Here is a 19,998-nt window from a genome sequence, read left to right as displayed (position 1 = left end):
AAACCATCTCTTTTGTACATTTTTTCATTGGACCAGCTACAGACATTGTGACTAATATATCCAAAGCCTTCCCCTTTACACCACTCCTTTAGCCACATATTGAATTCTGCTATGCACTGGCCTTTTCCATTTTGCTCCTTATACACTGGTAAAACCTCTGAAAAAGCAAGCCTACAGCCTGTCCTGCTAAGTTCCTGCCTCAAGATCTGGAAATCATTCTTCACAGAGAGTACATCTTTTTGGGACAGATCATCCACATCACACTCCTTGCTGGCATTCTTGACTATTTTAAAAATATGCTTCTTGTCCCTACTGGCAGTAGCACCTGGAAGACACCTGACATCTTTCGAAACCTCTGTATCCTTTCCTAAATTTACATCCCTTATAACTGAATCAACAACCAGGAGGTGGCTTCTCTTTTTGGATGTCTTGCTTTTCTTGCTTGACTGGTGTGTAATACCTGATTCACACTTTCCCCTGTCCAAAACAAGTTCTTCATCTTGGACCACGATCCCCTGCTTATTTGAATTATCATCATTCCAACTACCTTGACCTGTCTCAAATGTCCCTAATTAGATCAGCAAGGGCACTGTGTCTGTTATGCAGGGACACAACGAAAGCTTTGTGTTTGTGGTTCACAGCTCTCACCTTGCCAGATCCCACAGTTGTCCATACTACTCTTCTCCTGCAGGATCTTTGTTGTAGAGGGGGCAGATAACACGGCAGCTCAATAGAGCAGAAAAGCTGAACTGGACACCTAATTTCTGCCTGAAAAGCACAGATTACAGACCTTACATATGTAATCTGTCCTTGTAGACTAGTGATTTGTTTACAGGTAGGACAGTATCCAAGTATGAAAAGAGTACTGCGAAAGACAGCAGCAAAACAAGTGTTGCACTGAACTAAGCAAAACATTCTGAATTAAAATGAAATCACAATTTCAGATGCACTTGCCCTGAGTCTACTACTGCTATTTTAGATTTTTAGTTATGATTCATCGCGCGGGATGCTACCTTTCTGCTCTGCACTCCCTCTTAACTCACAGTTTGCAGCACTTCCCAGCAACCTCTACGCAATTCAGATGCAATGGAGAACCAACCAGAAACTCAGCTACCTTTCTGCTCTTTCTACCTCTTAACCCACAGCTTGCAGCACTTCCCAGCAACCTCTACGCATTCAGATGCAATGCAGAACCAACCAGAAACTCAGCTACCTTTCTGCTCTGCACTCCCTCTTAACTCACAGCTTGCAGCACTTCCCAGCAACCTCTAAGCAGTTCAGATGCAATGGAGAACCAACCAGAAACTCAAGAAACTAATAAACTTCAGATTTATACTCCCTTACCTAAACTTACTGAAAACTAGACAAGTTTATACATGTGGAATTTTAAAGGAGTCTGATAGAAAATAGTTTTTACTCTCTAATATCTGACCTAAGCTACTGCTGCAAGAAACACTTCACTGCATTCTAAAATAATACACTGAATGCTTCCTAGGTTCCATGGAACAAACAATATCTGTAAGAATGTAACAAATATTTATTTTTCTTTTAATAGCTTGGAGTTGAATCCCTGAAAGCCAACAAACTGCAGCTGTTACAGTATTCTTGGTGACTTGTACTGGAGCCAAAACTGGCTGCTTCTCCTCATACTTTGTGCATTTGAGTTCACCTTGAGGCAAACTTTTAAGATCAGTTGATTTTCTTGGATATCACTTTACTTTCTTAATATCTCAATTCTGTTTCTCCATTCAAGGGAATGCCTTTCCAGAGAAGGTACGGGTCAGCATCTAACCTAATCATGTTAACTAACAAATGCCATTTCCTCTGCTTTCTTCTCTCTTAACAATGACAGTGGTTTTTGAATTGAATCTTTATGTTCTGAGTTGCTTCTTTAAATTACTTTAAGTAATAGATTGTTTTTGCAATATTGTGCAAATTCTGGAGCATTTAATCTAATAAAAATAACTACTTTTTAACTTTCTAGAAAAAAACACCTTCCTATTTAGTCTTTCCAGGATGCAGTCTGAGAAATCTTTATTGCCTATCAAGTTTGATACAGTTGAGGATCTGGAACATGGAATATTTTCATAGCTCCCAAAGTACAAGTTTTCATTAAAAAATTAACTCATTGATAATGATATAAAGCACCTATTAAGATCTTAGGAACATAAAAATGTTTTATATCTTCTGTAAAGACCAGCCAATGATTAAATGGTATTGAGATTATTTGACATTGACTTTTAGGAAACAGAAATGCTACCCATATTTATCATCAGCATTTTGAAAATGCAATAAAACCATTCACAAGAGATTAACAGATGCTGCATTTCAACACCAGATATAAGCATTATTATGTTTAAACTCTGCAGCCAACAAATGAAATAATGTTAAATTTTACTTTAAAAAACATTTTCAGCATAATATAGCATGTGGCATTTTATTTATTAGAATTTACAATGTTTCTTGGCAGCTTGAGGAAATTTGGTGCCCCCTGCTGTTAGAAAAAAGCCCTAAACTTCTGTTAGTATGTTACTTAAGAATTTTATACAAAAAAAATTAGTAACCAAAGAGAAAAAAAATGTAACTCAAGAAATATAATTAACTTATAGCATGCAGGTATGCTACATAATAAATGGCAGCATTACTGGGATTTTTTAAAAAATATAGTTCTTATATTCAAGAAATAGAAATAATTACAATTATGTGTTAACATGCTAAAAGAGATTTTTAGAATGGGAATTTCAGTTTGCACTATTAACATGAAAACTGACAGGAATGCTGATACAAATGTACAGATCTTTATATTTTAAAAATGTATAAGTTTTTAATGTATAGGGTGAGTTATACTGATGGTTTAACTAAAAGGATAGAAAAAAGGTGAATGGAAGAAGTTGAATGTCCAGCATACTACACAGGAGTTAATTTCAACACAACAGAAACTAGAGTTGCAATAAAAACAACATTCTACAGATGATGTGCTTCTTTAATTCTCACAGTGTTTTATCATAAACAAATGTAACATCTTTTTCATTCATTCCTTTCCATTTGTACCTACAAACAGACTTAAAGCCTGCATTTGAAACAGACCGGTTTTTAAGCAGATATTCAGCAAACAATCATGATTTTCATTCATTCTTGGGTCTCCAATATTTTTTTCTGTAGTCTCATATACCCACCACACATTAACTTTACTAACCTTTCCCTCAGATTGCATAAACCTGTACAATTTTCCTCAAACCATGTTTTATTTATTTAAACCATTTATATAGCCCCCCATCTTAAAACAAACTCTGGGCAGCTCGCAATCAAGTTTCTTTCATACTTGCACTCTGATGTTGGACATTAATTTGTATCACAATGTTTTGATGCATATTTTGTCACTTGCCAACCGTGTGTTTGTAAGAGTCCAATACAAATGGCTGATCAGGCGAGTATTCATCTAAAAATTAGAAAGTTAATAACTGTTCTATTATCACTAATATATCACTTTAGATAGCTGTATTGTTTTCTAATATTGTCTTTTCAACATCTATTTTATTTTCCTGGACATTTTAATTTTATTTGTAGTGAACATGTTAATATTTTCCTACACTGGAATTTATTTATTTTTATTTCTGCTTTTGTTGTCACTGTATCAAGTTTAATTCCTAATGTCTGTATGGACAAATGCTTGCTGTGCTCCAAGGACAGTCCTGTAATCCCTTTGATACTATTCATCCATATTACTCATTGTTGCCATTGTCTTCTCAAATTTACAGTTGCTGTTGTATATTTTAACCTACTTTTATATTTTAGTCACAATTTCAAAATGTCTAAAAAAATACTAAGAAAACTGTCTGAAAGAAAGCGCTTACACATTTCAGAATAGATACTCAAATATAAATATGATATTGAATGTATATTGCATGAGGATTGTAGAATAGTTCTACAAAACAAAATGCTGGAAATATTGAAAATAAAATTGAGATAAATAATTGCTAGGTATAATAGGTTATTTTTATGTTTAGAAGTTCCAAGGAAAACTTTCAGAAATAATTTTAAAATACACCAAAGCTCCACTTAGTACTCATAGAAACATTCTTCATCTAATATAATCTATAAATCATTATTATACATACCTGGTCTTGCCACCTATGTTTTCTCCCCAAATTGTTCAACTGGTTTCTTTTTTTCTTGTACAACTCTTGATCAATAGTTGTGAAGGGCTGAAGAAGATAAAAAGGTATGATATGCAGCTGGAGAGTATTTTCTTTTGCAATAGTCTCTGATGAAGGTAAAAACAGCTGTTGATCAGTAACAGCACTCTCAAGATAACTTTTTGAAGCTTTCCAAACAGGATTAAACCCAGTTTCTTCTTGTGCTAATATTCTGTAAGAAGTAACTGAAAAATTCTTTGAAAGCTTGGTAGTATCTGATTCAAGTTGGAACTGAAAATAATTATGTGCTTTGTTGGATTTCAGTGGTAAACAATCTTTTGAATTAAAACGCTGTGTTTCATGTTGCCTAGAGAAAACAGGTCTCTCAATTGTGGATATTCCATATAAAGTAGGTAGCAAGACAAGCCTCTTTCTCAAACTCTGTGGTATTCTATGAAAAGCTTTTACAGTGTATCCGTCATTCTGAGCCAGTGAAGCTGAAATACTTGCTTTTAGATTAGACACTTTGAAGCATAGTTTTTTATTATTCATCTCAAAGTTAGCTGATCTCAATTCTAGGCAAAGTGCCTCCATTAATCTTCCAGTACTGTCATTACTTTTAGCCAGATATGGAACTCTTTGATTTTCAGCTCTCAGAACTTCTAGCACTTTGGTGTATTTCTTTACTAGAATCAAAATGGCATTTACAAAGTGACAAGTGCTTTAGTTGTGATTTTGGTAACCTAGCAGCTATCTGGCAGTCAGTTTGTCTTTTACAAAGATGTATATCTGTAAACTGTCCAAATAAACATGCTGTATTACTGATAAAGTTATATTCTTCAAGACAAGCCTCACAGAATGGGAAGTTCAATTTTCCAGTTGTCCATCTGCCTATGGGAGAAAATAAGTCATTAATTCGTCATAATTCATGAGATAAGAAATGGTCATGAAGTCAATTTTCTTCCACAAAATAGGAAAGACTATATACATATCATGTTATAACTAAAAAAGAGCAAATAATCAAATAACAAAGGACAAAATTTAATACTTTTGAAAAAGTTCCTTGAGATAAATACATCTGGAAAATGTTCACGTTAATGATATATTGTAAACATTTAAAAATATTCTCCGATATTACTAAATACATTCATTGTATATTTATACTTACTACTGAGTATTTTTGAACATTAAGCAGAATTAAAAACATCTGAGAAATTATAATACCATGTGCAATTAATATTACCTGATAAATAAGTTTCCCGAAGTTGGGGGTCTAGTTCTACATCAAAGCTAAATAGCTTATCAATGCTTTTACTGTTGTTGTTTTTTCTGAACTACTACAGGAACAGAACCATCTACTGTTGGTAATAAAGAGGGCATTGTAAAGAGACAATTAAGAAAAATGCTTAATCAAGTCAAAATACCCAGTACAACAATAAGAAGCAGTATAACAGTTTCAATGCAAGATAACTGATTTAATATATAATCTTCATAATATATCAAGATTTGGGCCTATTGCAAGTCCCTCTCCTTTTGAGCTAGATAGATCATGGACAAGGCAACAGTGTTTCTCAGCTTTGGCAACTTTAAGAAGTTGGAAGTCCACACATCTTAAAGTTGCTAAGGTTGAGAAACACTTCTGTAAAGGTACAGATGGCCACATTCCTGTTAACATTTTACAAACAAGCTAGAGTTCTTTCAGCCTCTGGTAAACCCTTGAAATAAATTAGTTTAATGTTAAGAATGCCTATTTTTTATTAATGGCTTTAAATTATATTAACTAACTAAATTGAGCTTTTATTTTTGTTCTGATTTTTGCATTTGATTTTCTTGCATTCTACCCAGTCCATTAGGATCGTGTGACTTATAGGTATTGCTAAATAAATACATAAGTAGCAAGATAAAGACATCTGCATGATAGGTTTTCCCATTTTCAAGTAGCTTTTTCCTATGTCTTCTACAATATAAAGTATAGTCTGTTCCTTGTGAATTATACGTTTGAATTCCCACTCACTTTGGAGTTCTTGTAACATTAACAGACACACATGGAAGTTTGTACATGATGAGAATGAGAACATGTGGCAATGGATTATGATCAAATACAATTCCATGATCTGTAGAAAATATATTATCTTAAGCAGAGCGCATACATTTGGCTTTGAATCAATCATTTAAAAGTCTTTTTAAAAATAAAATAGAGCTACTTCTTAACTAGAGCTACCAGAAAAAGTAATGTTTATAAGACTATATGGGACAATATAAGGAATACAAGAAGTGCAAGTTTAGACTTAACTGAAGCATAAAAACCAGATTTTAAGATAAAGGTGTATAATATATGGCTGGCTGTAGGTCACATTTAACGTTTGGAAGGGGTCCAGGCCAAAATCATATTAAAAATCTGTAGGATCTGAATCTTAAATTTTGTTTTCCTGGATTTAAAGGTAAAGTTTTAAGGTATAGACCTCAAAACTTTGCCTCTAAATCCAGGATATCAGGGGTTTTCAACTATTTAATTATGGATTAAGTTTCATGTTTTTCTGAATTTCTCTTCAAAATGACAGCAAACTACATCATCAGATTTTAATAGGAGGGAGCTCTGTATACCACAAAAAAGGATGACCACATCCAGCCCTAACTCCTCCAATTTCTGTAACTCTACACACTAACTAGATACAAATTGGTTACTTAAAAAGCAAAAGCACCTTAAGTCTCACCAAGTTGTCTTACTGTTGCTGTACTGAAGCATTGTTTGGACGGATAACCAAAGGACGCTGTGAATATATGCTAAAAGGATTTAACCCCACCAAGGTCACCCAAAGTATGGCGATCATCTCAACATACATCATGGGACTAACCAAGGAGTGAATAAATGGATGGGAGTCAAAAATGGACCAATAAATATCTGGGGGTCAACTGATAGTTGATAAATGATAGAAGGTTTATTGATATCGGTCTGTTGGGATCTCTGGAGAGCTCCATGCCAGTCCCTAGCCTCGAAGGACAGGTGGCTAGAAAGCAAGAAAGTGTTACTGCGGGTTGGGTGATCAACCATCAGCAAAAGCAGTGTTTTGTCTTTTATCAACTATGTGTTGTTACTAGCTTCATTTATTACTATTATTATGATTGGTCACACAGTCAATCAGATATTTAGACTAGATTTGGCATTGTTACCCACCTATCAAGTCTTTCCTAAGGATCTGAGTTAGGCAAATGTTGTTTGATGGTGTTAAAGATATTATTGCTGAATGTAAGTTGTTTAACGTAAAACTTGGAAAAATTGAATAAAGGTGATTTTGTCAATGCTAATGGTGTTCAGGTGATGCTCCAGATGTTTTGGGATTATACCCAAAGCACCTATTACTATTGGTATTATCTTTGCTTTCTTTTGCCACAGTTGTTCTATTTATATTTGCAGATTTTTGTATTTTGTGATCTTTCTCCAGTTCTTTTCTTTTCTATTCTGCTATCTTTAGTTCCTGCAACACCTACTATCCAGACTTCTTTGTCTTTCTTATTGACAATTATTAAATTTGATGTGTTATGTGGCAGGAGCTTGTCTGATTGGATACTTTAGCTTCTTCATTTTTCTATTGCTTTATTTTCTGGTCCCAATAGTTCTTGCTTGCAGGCCAATAGTATTATTGCAGATTATTGCAGATCTTCCAGATTATTATTTAATGAGACATGAAGCAGTTTTATAACCTCTGTAATGAACCTGATACTAGAAACAGGCATGGAAAAAAGGAAACTATCTCTGAATTCAGAAGAATTCAACCTAAAGGATTTGAAGGGACAGATATTTGAATATAAAAGAAGACCAGTAACAAGGTGAATAGACCCGATTAAAGTGGCAATGAATAAATCATTGGAAGACCTGAAGCAGGAAGCTGGGGACAGATTATCCTAGAGGAAAACTATTAGTGTGGTCACTAAGAGCTGACACCAATTTGATAGATGATGATGATAATAATAATAATAATAATAATAATAATAATAATAATAATAATAATAATAATAATAATAATAATAATAATAATTCCACAGTGAGGCACAACTTTGACATGGTTGTGGGGCTTGTGTGCTCTGAGGAAGATGAGCGATATGCCAGAGGTTCAACCATACTGGAGAGGTCTCATCAGAGAAGTCAAACAAAGAGTGTCTCTCCCATAAAAAATATGGTGAGACATAAGTTTCAGAAAGCCATAACAAGGCCCGCGCTAGATGTTGGAGTTCCTGGATATCCAATGAAAAATGGGCTACAGGACTCAGTCCATATATACAGCCAAGACATTGCAATGGAATTTGGCTTGAACAAATGTGCCACACTCCCTATCAAACAAGGAAAAATATTGAAAACTGAAGGAATCAAGATGCCCCACGAAAATAACATTAAGAGTCTGGATGAGGATGATTACTACAAATACCTGGGTATACTCCAACCTGACAATATCAAGCACAATGAAGTCAAGAAAAAAAATAAAAGTGAATACATCAAGAGAGTGAAAAAGATCTTAAAGTCCAAACTCAATGGAAGAAATACCATCCAGGCAATCAACACCTGGGCAATTCCAATCATTAGATGCACAGCTGGAATAGTGGAGTGGACTCAAGCAGAACTAAAAGCAATGGATAGGAAGACCAGAAAAATAATGACAATGAATCATGTCCTTCATACATGCAGTGAGAGTGACAGACTGTATCTACCAAGGCAAATAGGTGCGTGGAATGTTGCAAGTACATCAGATGGTTGAAGAAGAAAAAATGGCTTTGGAAGAATATCTGAAGGACACTGATGAAGATGCACTGAAGTTAGTACATCAGGAAGGCTTACTGACTACTGGAGAGGTCAAACTGGCCTACAAGAAAGACCAAATGAAGAACAGAATGGAGGCACGGGAAGATAAAGCACTACATGGCCTGTACATTAAAAAAATAGTTGGGAAAGCAGATAATAACAAGACCTGGCAATTGCTAAGAGCAAGAAAATTGAAGAAAGACACTGATGGACTAACTCTGGCTGCACAAGACCAAGCCTTAAGGACAAATACATAGAAAGCTAGAATTGAGAAGGCAGCAACAGACAGTAAGTGCTGCCTCTGCAAAGAAGCTGAAAAAACAGTGGACCACCTGGTATGCTGCTGCAAGAATATTGCACAGACTGACTACAAGCAGCAGCATGACAAAGTAGCAACAATGGTGCATTGGAAGATCTGCAAGAAATATCATTTGCCTGCAAGCAAGAACTGGGGGGACCATAAAATAGAGAAAGTCACAGAAAATCAAAAAGTTAAATTGCACTGGGCCTTTAGAATTCAAACAGACAGGCACCTTTCACATAACACCTGACTTAACAATTGTTGATAAGAAAGACAAATGTTTGGATAATGGACGGGGCAGTGCCTGGAGACAGCAGAATAGACTGGAGAAAGATAACAAAAGAGAAGATAACAAAATACAAAGACCTACAAATAGAAATAGAATGACTGTGGCAAAGGCAAGCAAGGGTAGTACCAATAGTATTAGATACTTTGGGTGCAATCCCCAAACAACTGGAGCACCATTTGAACACCACTGGCATTGACAAATTTGCCATCAGGCAATTGCAAAAGATGGCCTTACTGGGAACAGCTTCCATCCCGCGATGATATCTGTAACACTGTCAAACATCCACATCTGCCTATCTCAGGTCCTTGGTAAGGACTCAATAGGTTGACAAAAATGTCAAATCCAGTCTGAACATCTGGCTGACTGCGATAATCAATAAAGTAGTAGTAGTAGTAGTAATAACAACAGCAGCACAGCAGGAATTAGTCATTTCAATCTGTATGGCAATACTACGTAATAATGGACCTAATAGTTTAATTCATAATTAAATTGGGGCTCTTACCTTTTTTATTATACAAGTCACCCAATCTGGAAAAGGTTGTATGTTCACGTGCCATACGTTAGATTTATCCAGGGAGGTAATGGACAATCAAGGTCGCTATAAAATAAAATTAAATGTATTATTAGCATTGTATATATTTTCAATTTGTAAAGTTTTTTTTTACTTCCAAAATTTTATTATATGTGTTCATTGTAAGAATTTTTCTTTCCCCTTTTCACTTTTTCCATTCTCAATATTTCTATTCTGAAGCTAGTTTATTCTTAATAAAGTTCTACTTTTATCCTTCTTTCATACCCTTTCAACAAGCTTCAACATACTTAATGGCTGGAATTAAGTATGCCTGTTTTTGCAGTATCACCCTCATACTTCAGACTGCTTTATTTCTTGCCTTTCAGGTCTAGTAGGAAATGTAAGTTTCCCATATGTTCCCTGTCAACATTCTGACCAAGCCCAAGGCTGATTAGTTTCAGCAAGTGCTGAAAATACTTCACGTTCAGTTCTTAATATCATAATCCAAAACACACTGTTTTACAATTAGATCCCAAATTATAAGGATGTTTTTTATGTTTTGGTATAAGCTGTCCTGAAGGGATTACTCTAAAATTTAATTATGATTACTTTTTAATTTATAAGAAATTAATTTTTCAGATAGGAAATATACCTGATGCCTTAACTAGGTATAATTGAATCTGCAATATCTCCCAAATAAAGTGAAAATATAAAGCATATAATGTCCACTGAAGATATACTATAACAATTATACTACAGTATGTCTTAGAATGATTTATTGGGAGCTGTAATATTCCAATTTACCGCCAACTAATAGAATATTAGGGACGCGGTGGCTCAGTGGGTTAGGATGCTGAGCTTGTCGATCAGAAGGTCGGCAGTTTGGCGGGTCGAATCCTGAGTGCCGCGTAACAGAGTGAGCGCCTGTTACTCATCCCAGCTTCTGCCAATCTAGCAGTTTGAAAGCATGTAGAAATGCAAGTAGAAAAATAGGGACCACTACAGTGGGAAGGTAACAGCACTTAGTGCGCCTTTGGCGTCTAGTCATGCTGGCCACATGACCACGGAGACGTCCTCGGACAAGCGCTGGCTCTTCGGCTTTGAAACGGAGATGAGCACCGGTCCCTAGAGTTGGAAACGACTAGCACGCATGTGCGGGGGAACCTTTACCTTTACCTAATGGAATATTATTCTTCATTTACATAAATGAATCTTATGAAAGAATTTGAAAACAGTATATTATTAGATATGTTTTTAAAGTGCATAGATTTTAAACCATAAAAGAAAAGCATAAAATTGTTTAAATGTGAAAATACTTCATGTCAACAGGGCTCTTCATATACGATGATTGCTAGCAATTTGTTATCCCAAACCAAAATGCAGCTCAGCCAAAATGCTATAATTTCTGTAGTCTCCCCTATACTAGTATAACATGAAAGTTCATCCTATTATTTTAAATTCATTTAACTGGCTTGTTGATCATGTCAGTTTCTACACTGCAAAAGTACTGTAATAATAAAGAGACATATCTATAATTAGCACATATTTATGGAACTATAATTTTAATTTTTTGAAATGAAATACCTGTGTACTTTTTATTCCTTTTTTAGTTAATTAATAACCTCTTGCGTGGATATTTGGAGTGCATTTGAAAAATGTATTAAAGACCAGGAAGTCCAACAGGATCTGTATGCTCTATGCAAGAATATGCCTCCCTTTACAAACCAGAGAGATACTTATATAGCTGTTTCTAAATTTCAGAGAGCACCAACTGTAGCACGTGTTAACACTCTCCCCATAGCAGTTCTGGAAGGCCAATGTAATAAAGTTCCATAGAAGCTGTTATTGTGTCCTTATTGACAGGGGACCATTGAAGTCACAGCTCATGTCCTATAAAGACTCATGGATTCATTTTATAACTCCTTCCCTGACAAAATATTTGGGAAATATTGAACTTTTATGTAGCGCTATTACTATCAGTTCAGTATGATACAGTGTCTTTGAACGTAGAAAATGCAGAACATTTTCTGCATGTGATAGAATAGAAAATGCAGAACTCCCATCTTATCTGTGGTGTCCCATTTCTCAGCAAACCATTGTTGTATAGGTAGTACTCTATTTACAATTTGTCATTTAAGGACCCTTTAAAGTTACAGCAGACTTTTAAAAAGCTACTTATGACCTGTCCTTGAAGTTACAATTGCTGCTCTATCCCCTGCAGTCATGTAATCACATCTCAGGCACTTGGCAATCTGTTTGCATTTATGACTGGTTGCCAAGTGCCCCACGATCATGTAATTACCATTTGCATTTTTTTCTGCTGGCTTCCCCAGAAAGTCAATGGAAAAACCAGCAGGAAAGTTTGCAAGCTGTTGCTGCCTGCCAAAGAATTCTCCCTCCCTTCTGTTCAATTGGGGGGGGGGAACTCCTATGGGAAGAGGAGAAAGGAAGCTTGGAACATGAAGACCCAAGCTGCTTTTCTCCAGCCCAGCACTAGATTTTTTTTCTGTGCATGGAGAGGAGAGGGACTCCTGCTAGAAAAAGGAAGGTTGGAATACAAAAATCAGTCAGTGTCAACTTTAAGAAAAATATAAATGGTCTGGGTGATAAGACAGCTGAAAGACAGCTTGGAAAACCAGGTAGTAATCCTCAAAACTTGAATCACAGTAATTAGAAAACATAACCATCACCTGGAATTTCACAAATTAGAATGATTCTATATTGTAATTGGGACAACAAAAAGTCAACAAAATTCAAAATGATCTTCTGCCTTCCTAGAGTGTTGTTCTCTGTAGTTGGTTGAAATTTTAATATAGCAGTTACAGTGTTGGAAAAAGAGTATAGTAACACAACTATTTTCAAAATTAGATAATTTAACATTAATAACTGCCTTAAACTGAATCTATATATTATTAAAATGCTCATGTCTATAACCTTTAACTGGGTGAAATGGTGCATCATAGGTCAAAACCTTTTAAACCAAGGTACCTGCATCTCAAATAGGCTAACATCCAGAATATATACAAAAATCCAGAACTCATAAATCCCATTGAATTTAAATTTGGCAAATTCTACGAAATAATTTATACATAAAAATTATCATGAAGCATTTTATTACATTATACAAAATGTAACAATTTCCTGCTGGTCTTTGACTATACTATACAATTCGACATAGAATACTTTCAAGGTTGATACATCTCTGAATATCTCCCTGAATTTTTTTTTTAATTGAAAAGTTTTTCAATACATTTTATCTTTAACAATCCCTCCCCCCCACCTCCCACCCAACCCTTCCTAGCCCTCCCTAACCCTCCCCCCTCCCCTTCCCCCCTCCCCAGAGCTAAATACAAGGTATAAAGGTAAAAACAATCATAAACAACCATATGTTAACAACAATAAACTATTAAGTCTATCGCACTCTAGCTCATGTAAAATGACTACAAGCAATACTAATATCACTGTTGTGATTCAGGGTCAGCCTGTGGGTTCGGCAGTTGGGTCGGATGACTCAGACGAGGGGGAGGAGGGGGGTGTTGAAGAAGAACTTGCTGATGATGGCTTGGAGGCTCCGCAGAGCCCCCAGCCAGGCCCCTCTTACTTGGTGGAGACCCAGCTGTGTGAGCCCGACAGTGTGGATGAAGATGACCCACAGCTGGCCCTGTTCAAGGACGCCCGACGCAGGAGGCAGTCAAGTAGGAGCAAGCAGAGAAAGGCTGTGGGACTTCTCGGAAGGAGGCAAAGAGAGGCCACACCCTGAACTCTTATAAAGGGAGTGTTTGGGGGAGGGCTGGTTTGCTGAAAGCAACCGCTCCGATAGAGGATCAAAGCTCCGGTATCTTGTTTCATGTTTTGTTTGTTTGTGTAATAAATTTGGCAGACGTATTCCAGCCTCTGCCGTTTGTACAGGGGTTGCCTTTCTGCAAGGCCGGTAGCAGGCTGGTACAGAACAATCACATCAAAACTTATGCAAATGCTAAATGAAACTTTTTAGTCCCATATTTGTTCTGGATGTAATCAATCCACTTTTTTCCACTCCATAATATAACGTTGTTGCGAATGGTCTTTCAAATAAGCCGAAATCTTTGCCATTTCCGCCAGGTCAGAAACTTTTAGAGTCCATTCTTCTATAGTCGGCAGTTCCTCCTTCTTCCAATATTGACCTACTAAAAGTCTTGCTGCCGTAATCAAATTCAACATCAACTTAGTGTCCACAACAGTAGTATCCGTGATTATGCCCAATAAAAACAATTGCGGACAAAACTTTATCCTTTGCTTAAATATCTTCTGCATATTCCACCAGATTCTAATCCAAAAAGCTTTAACCTTTTTACAGGTCCACCATATATGAAAATACGTTGCATCTTCGCCACCACACCTCCAACATTTAGGTTGATAATTCGGATACATACTTGTGAGCTTTTTAGGATCTAAATGCCACCTATAAAACATTTTATAAAAGTTCTCTCTTAAATTTTGGGCTTGCGTAAATTTTACGTTCCTCACCCAGATCTTTTCCCAAGTGTCCATTGTAATAACTTCTTGAATATTCTGAGCCCACTTTATCATACAATCTTTAACAAGTTCTGTTTCTGAGTCAATTTCTATCAATGCAAGATATATCCGTTTGATATGTGCTGGACCCTGATTTCTAATTTGCTTTACCAGATTTTCATCAGTCATTGAGAAGCCAATTTTCTGATCTTCTTTCCACCTGGCCCGTAATTGACCATATTGAAACCAGGTTTGGACAATCTTCTCTTCTCGTAGAAAATTATACGACTTCAAACACCAGACGTTCCTCTCCAAACTTAGGATTTCCTTGTATGTAGTCACATCATGTTTGAACCCAACATTTATATTTTCTATTGCGTGTTTCGGTATTGCCCATAAAGGTATCTTGTAATTTAACTTATGTCTATACTTTTTCCAAACTCTCAACAAAGCATGTCTAAAAATATGCACCTTAAACACATTATCTACCTTCTTATCATACAATAAATATGCATGCCAGCCAAATAACAAGTCGTGGCCTTCAAGATTTAATAATCTCCCTTGTGTTAAATTAATCCAATCACTTATCGCTGACAAAGCAGCAGCTTCATAGTATAATTTAAAATTGGGCATTTTAAGACCACCTCTTTCACACGTGTCCTGCATAATCTTAAATTTAACTCGTGGCCTTTTCCCTGCCCATACAAATTTATTGATACCCTTTTGCCATTCCTCCAAATTTGAGTCCTTTTTAAGAATAGGTATCATTTGAAATAAGAATAAAAATTTAGGCAAAACATTCATTTTCACTGCTGCAATATCTCCCTGAATTTTTAAAACTGTTCAAGAACGCTTTGTCAATTGTTGGGAAGGTTTTGAGGAATCTGGTAAGGAAATATCTCTGAAATGATGATCCAAGGGGTTGTGGATGTTTCATTTACCCTAAAGATCGATTCAGATTCCATACATCAGTAAACATTTAGATCATCTTGCCACATTAGGTGCTAAGTTTATCAAAGCTATGCAAATCTTCAGAGTTGGTGACCAAAATGATGTCTTTGACTCACTCTGAGACACCTGCTAAGGATCAATGATTGAATACAGATTTGTTCAGAATCTATTTATATGGAAGGCAATTATCACAAACAATGTCCAGGTCACCTGCTGGTATTTATTGATAAGCCTGACAAGTTTTTAGTTAAAAAAATATAGAATTAGCATATACCTCCAGTCTAACAAAGTCTTCTCTCAAGAACATTTTGCCCTTGCTTTAATTTGAAAGATTTGCTTCCTCATTTCTCAAGGATGTATACAGGTGATCCTCAACCTATGACCACAACTGCGCACAAAAATTCTGTTGCTAAGTGAGACAGTAGTTAAATGAGTTTTGCCTCATTTTTTTTTACCTTTCTTGCCATAGTTGTTAAGTGAATCACTGCTGCTGTTAAATTAGTAACACATTAAGTGAATCTGGCTTCCTCATTGATTTTGCTTGTCAGAAGGTCGCAAAAGGTGATCACATAACTCCAGGAAATAGCAACCATCACACATACTAGTCAGTTGCCAAGCGTATTAATTTTGATCAGTGATGATGGGGATGCTGCAAAGGTTGAAAGTGTAAAAAACAGTCATAGAATGAAGGCTATTGCTAAGCACATTGGTTTGTGCTTAAATTGTAAGCCGCCCTGAGTCTTCGGAGAAGGGCGGGATATAAATGGGATTAAATAAATAAATAATAATAAATATGTCACTTTTTTCAGTGCTGTTTTAACTTTGAGTGATCAATAAATGAATTGTTTGTAAACTGAGGACTACCTGTACTTCCAAATGACTGAAGGATGTGGATTGACCCTCCACATTTTGACTCAATAGTTCAATTCTGTCAGATATATATTTCTGACTGAAATAAAATTAAAGTGACTTAAATAGCAACAGCAATAGACTTATATACTGTACCACTTCATAGTGCTTTATTTTTTTATTTTATTTTTAATTCCATTTATATCCCGCCCTTCTCCGAAGACTCAGGGCGGCTTACAAGCTTTACAGCACCCTCTAAATGGTTTAGAGTCAGCATATTGCCCCATCAATCTGAGTCCTCATTTTACTAATGTCAGAAAGATAAAAGGCTGAAATAACCTTTTGTCAGTCAGGAACAAACTCCTGGCAGCTGGCACAGTTAGCTTGCAATACTGCATTCTAATCACTGTGCCACTATGGCTCCTTAAACCAACACTGAATTCCATAATAAGAACTTCATACTAACTATAAAGAATGAAGGTGGTAATGTTGTGGTGTGGGAATTCTTGACTGCCTCAAGACCTGGATGACTTGTTATCACTGAAGAAAGAATGCTCTGCTTTTTATCAGAGAATTCTACGGGAGACTCTCAGGCCATTTATGTATTAAGTGAAGCTGAAGTGCAAGTAGGTGATGTAGCAAGAGAATGATTCCAAACATACAGTCAAGTGCACATGATGACAAAGAACAAATTCGGTGTTTTGGATGGCTAAGTCCAAGTTCATGGAAAAGTAGTTTCATGACCCGAAACAGTTCATGCTAAAATATCGTTGAAAGTTACTGAAGAGAAGCAGCTCTGAATTCCTGTATGGCAATATAAGAGACTGATCACCAATTATAGGAAAGGTATGATTTCAGTTACTGCAGATAAATTTACTGAATCTAAGAGGATGATTCCTCTTTCACACTATAATCATGTGTTGGATGATTTTGTTTAAAAAATAAATTAAGCAGGCACCAATGTTTGATGCTATTTGTTTATATTCCCTTCCTGTACTAGTGCTTTGCTAATATTCAGCACAAAAATAAAACAGGCTATAAATTAACTTAAGTCATGGCTTTTTAGAACTTTCAACAAATTTGTTGTCTGCCTCTTAGGAAGAAAAGAAAGTTTTGAATAGTTAAGCAGCTTTTTCATACTAACAGCATTTAAGAGACTGGCTCAGGAATTCTGGGAGTTGAAGTCCCTGAGTCATAAAAGAGCCAAGATTGCCTACCCCTGGGTCAGGGCAAAACATGAAGAAGAAATATTGTAATTCCACCTAGATTCTGTTTGGTATAAGAGGGGTCAAAATGAAGCTAACAAGCTTTCAAGATTCTTTTATTATAACTTAGAGCAGGGGTGTCAAACTCAATTTCATTGAGGGCCGCATCAGCACTGCGGTTGCCCTCAGGGGGCTGGGTGGGTGTGGCCTACTGGGTGGGTGTGGCTAGAGTGCATATGGCCTACTGGGTGGGTGTGGCCAGCTCTACATTGTTCGCTTCAAGGGTGCCTATGGGGGCCTGGGTAGGAGTGGGACAGATCTGAGGGTCTCTGGCAGGAGGAGGGTCTCTGGGCCAGGGCCAAGGCAGTGGGGGCCGTTCCCACACTGTTTCCAGGATGGCTTCTCAGGCCACATGAAACCACTTCACGGGCCGGATCTGGCCCCCGGGCCTTGTGTTTGACATGTCTGACTTAGAGCAACACTGAAGCATTCCTGTAATCTTTGCAATCTCAGTTTCCTGACCTGGCCTATCTCAAAAAGCTGATAGTTTGAAACTAATCTGCTGCTGAAGATGAATTCAACTCCATTTTCTCCCAGATACTTTGATTCAGCATTGCAACCATAAGCAGAAACTCTTGGTTAAAGCGGCAGTAACGGTTAAACACAATTCTCAACAAATTTACTAAATTAAATGGTGGAGGGGGCATTATCAAAAGGTAATTATTTCAGGATTACTTTTTATCCTGATGGAAATAGTTGCATCTTTTTTATTCCTGATGGAAATAGTTACACCTTTTAATTATTTTTTTAGATTACTTCACTTGAAAATAACATAACTTTTCGGTATTGTGCCTCTTGACAGTGAAGGGAATATAGTGGCTGTTTCAAAGACAGCTGTCTTCCTTGTAACTGTTGTGACTTTAATCATGTAGTGGAGGTCAACAGGCAGTGAGGTATCACTCAAACATGATTTATGGATCTATTTTTTGCCTACCATTGGATCAGAGCAAGGATGCTTCCCCCACTACTCCAAATATAGGAACTCATCAAACTAGTTCCTTAATGCTGCCAAGGTTACCACATTAATGAAGGTCATTCCACAAAGGTGACTTACAGCATCTCCTCCAGACATCCTTGAAATAATGTAAACCTGCCCAACTTACTGTTGTTTTGGGACAATGCTGATTAAACTTACAGAAAACTATTAGTTACTTTATTAGTTGGTAGCCTCTCTTACAGCCAGAGATGGAAAGATGCTGCAGCCAATTGACACTGAATAACTTTTAACTGCTACCTCAGAGATTGACTTAAATATTATTTTTTTAAACACAAACCCTTGGTCACTTGAAAGTTTTTTTCCGTACAGTTTACAATAGAAATATTCCCCCTTCAAACAATACACCTAAGGAAAGCTGAGACCTCTTGCAAAATTCAGAAGACACCCCTTTCAAAATAAAGAATGGTCCGGAGGGATTTATTTTTCAGGAGCCCAACCTTAAAAAGGTCCCCATCCCCATCTGCGCGGCGCCTTTCCGTGCCCTGATGTACCAAGCGGCGTAAAACCGAGCGCGGCTCTTCCTCGCAACAGCACCGGGACGCCCCAACTCCAAGGCGGCCTTTGCTCTAGCCCAGGGGTAGGCAACCTTGGCTCTTTTATGACTCATGGACTTCAACTCCCAGAATTCCTGAGGCTCAGGAATTCTGGGAGTTGAAGTCCATGAGTCATAAAAGAGCCGAGGTTGCCTACCTCTGCTCTAGCCGAAGAGAAGCAGCACCTTGCCTGACAGCATCTTACTTTCACGCACTCGTCCTAAAGCCGCCGCCGCCGCCGCCGCCACGAGTAGGCCTCCGCCTCGACATAACGGCGGGCCGAGCCACCGATGCCGCCCGACGAAAGGCCCGCGCCCATTTACCTGTTTCGCCTCCCGCCGTCGCCGCGGCGCGCGGTCCATGCCGGAGACGCTTCGAGGGTCCGCCGGCAGGTGGGAGGGCCGCGGTTGGGGAGGAAAGCCAGGAAGGCCGTCTCAGCGGTGTCAATCCGCCGGGCTCGGAGAGGGGTACGGTATTGGCGACGGTAGCGGGAAACGGGAAGAGACTGGAGACAAAACGGCACGAAAAGCGCTCAGCTCCAGGCCAAGCGAAAGGCTGGTTTTGCCTTTGCCACCTTTCCTTCGTCACCGCCCCCTCCCCGACTGGGTGCGAAGCAGGAGGCGAACAGCTTTTCATTTATTGGGCTGCTTGCGGGGCGGGGGAGGAAGGGGGTGTCGCAGCAGAAGGAGGTCAGCTAGAGGTTTGGCACGTGCACTTTTAGAGGGGAGGGCAAAGTCAGTTCAGGCATTTGGAGGCCAAGGAAGGCGCTCGAACCCGGGAACTGGCCGTAGGATGTCAAAATCTGCAGGGAGAGGAATCAGGAAAGGCAAAAGGGCGGCGAGAAGCACGCGATGGAATCCCCGCCTTTTTGTAACCG

At 37.6% G+C, this 19,998-nt stretch overlaps 1 protein-coding gene across 1 annotated transcript in view; it reads right to left on the bottom strand.

Moving 5' to 3' along the window:
* The window catches only part of RNF180 (ring finger protein 180), a 50,856-nt gene extending 31,161 nt beyond the window's left edge, over nt 1-19,695 (bottom strand). The window contains 4 exon segments of the mRNA XM_081315721.1: nt 4,119-4,800; nt 4,802-5,027; nt 10,024-10,119; nt 19,445-19,695. Of these exon segments, the coding sequence (XP_081171847.1) occupies nt 4,119-4,800; nt 4,802-5,027; nt 10,024-10,078 (963 nt within the window). The 5' untranslated portion in view covers nt 10,079-10,119; nt 19,445-19,695.
* Nucleotides 19,696-19,998: the final 303 nt, after the last annotated feature.

The sequence above is a fragment of the Vipera berus genome, assembly GCF_964194415.1.
Source record: "Vipera berus genome assembly, chromosome: 2".
In the NCBI taxonomy this organism is placed as follows: domain Eukaryota; kingdom Metazoa; phylum Chordata; class Lepidosauria; order Squamata; family Viperidae; genus Vipera; species Vipera berus.
Note: the sequence above shows the minus strand (reverse complement) of the source record. Positions and strands in the feature narration are given on the sequence as shown.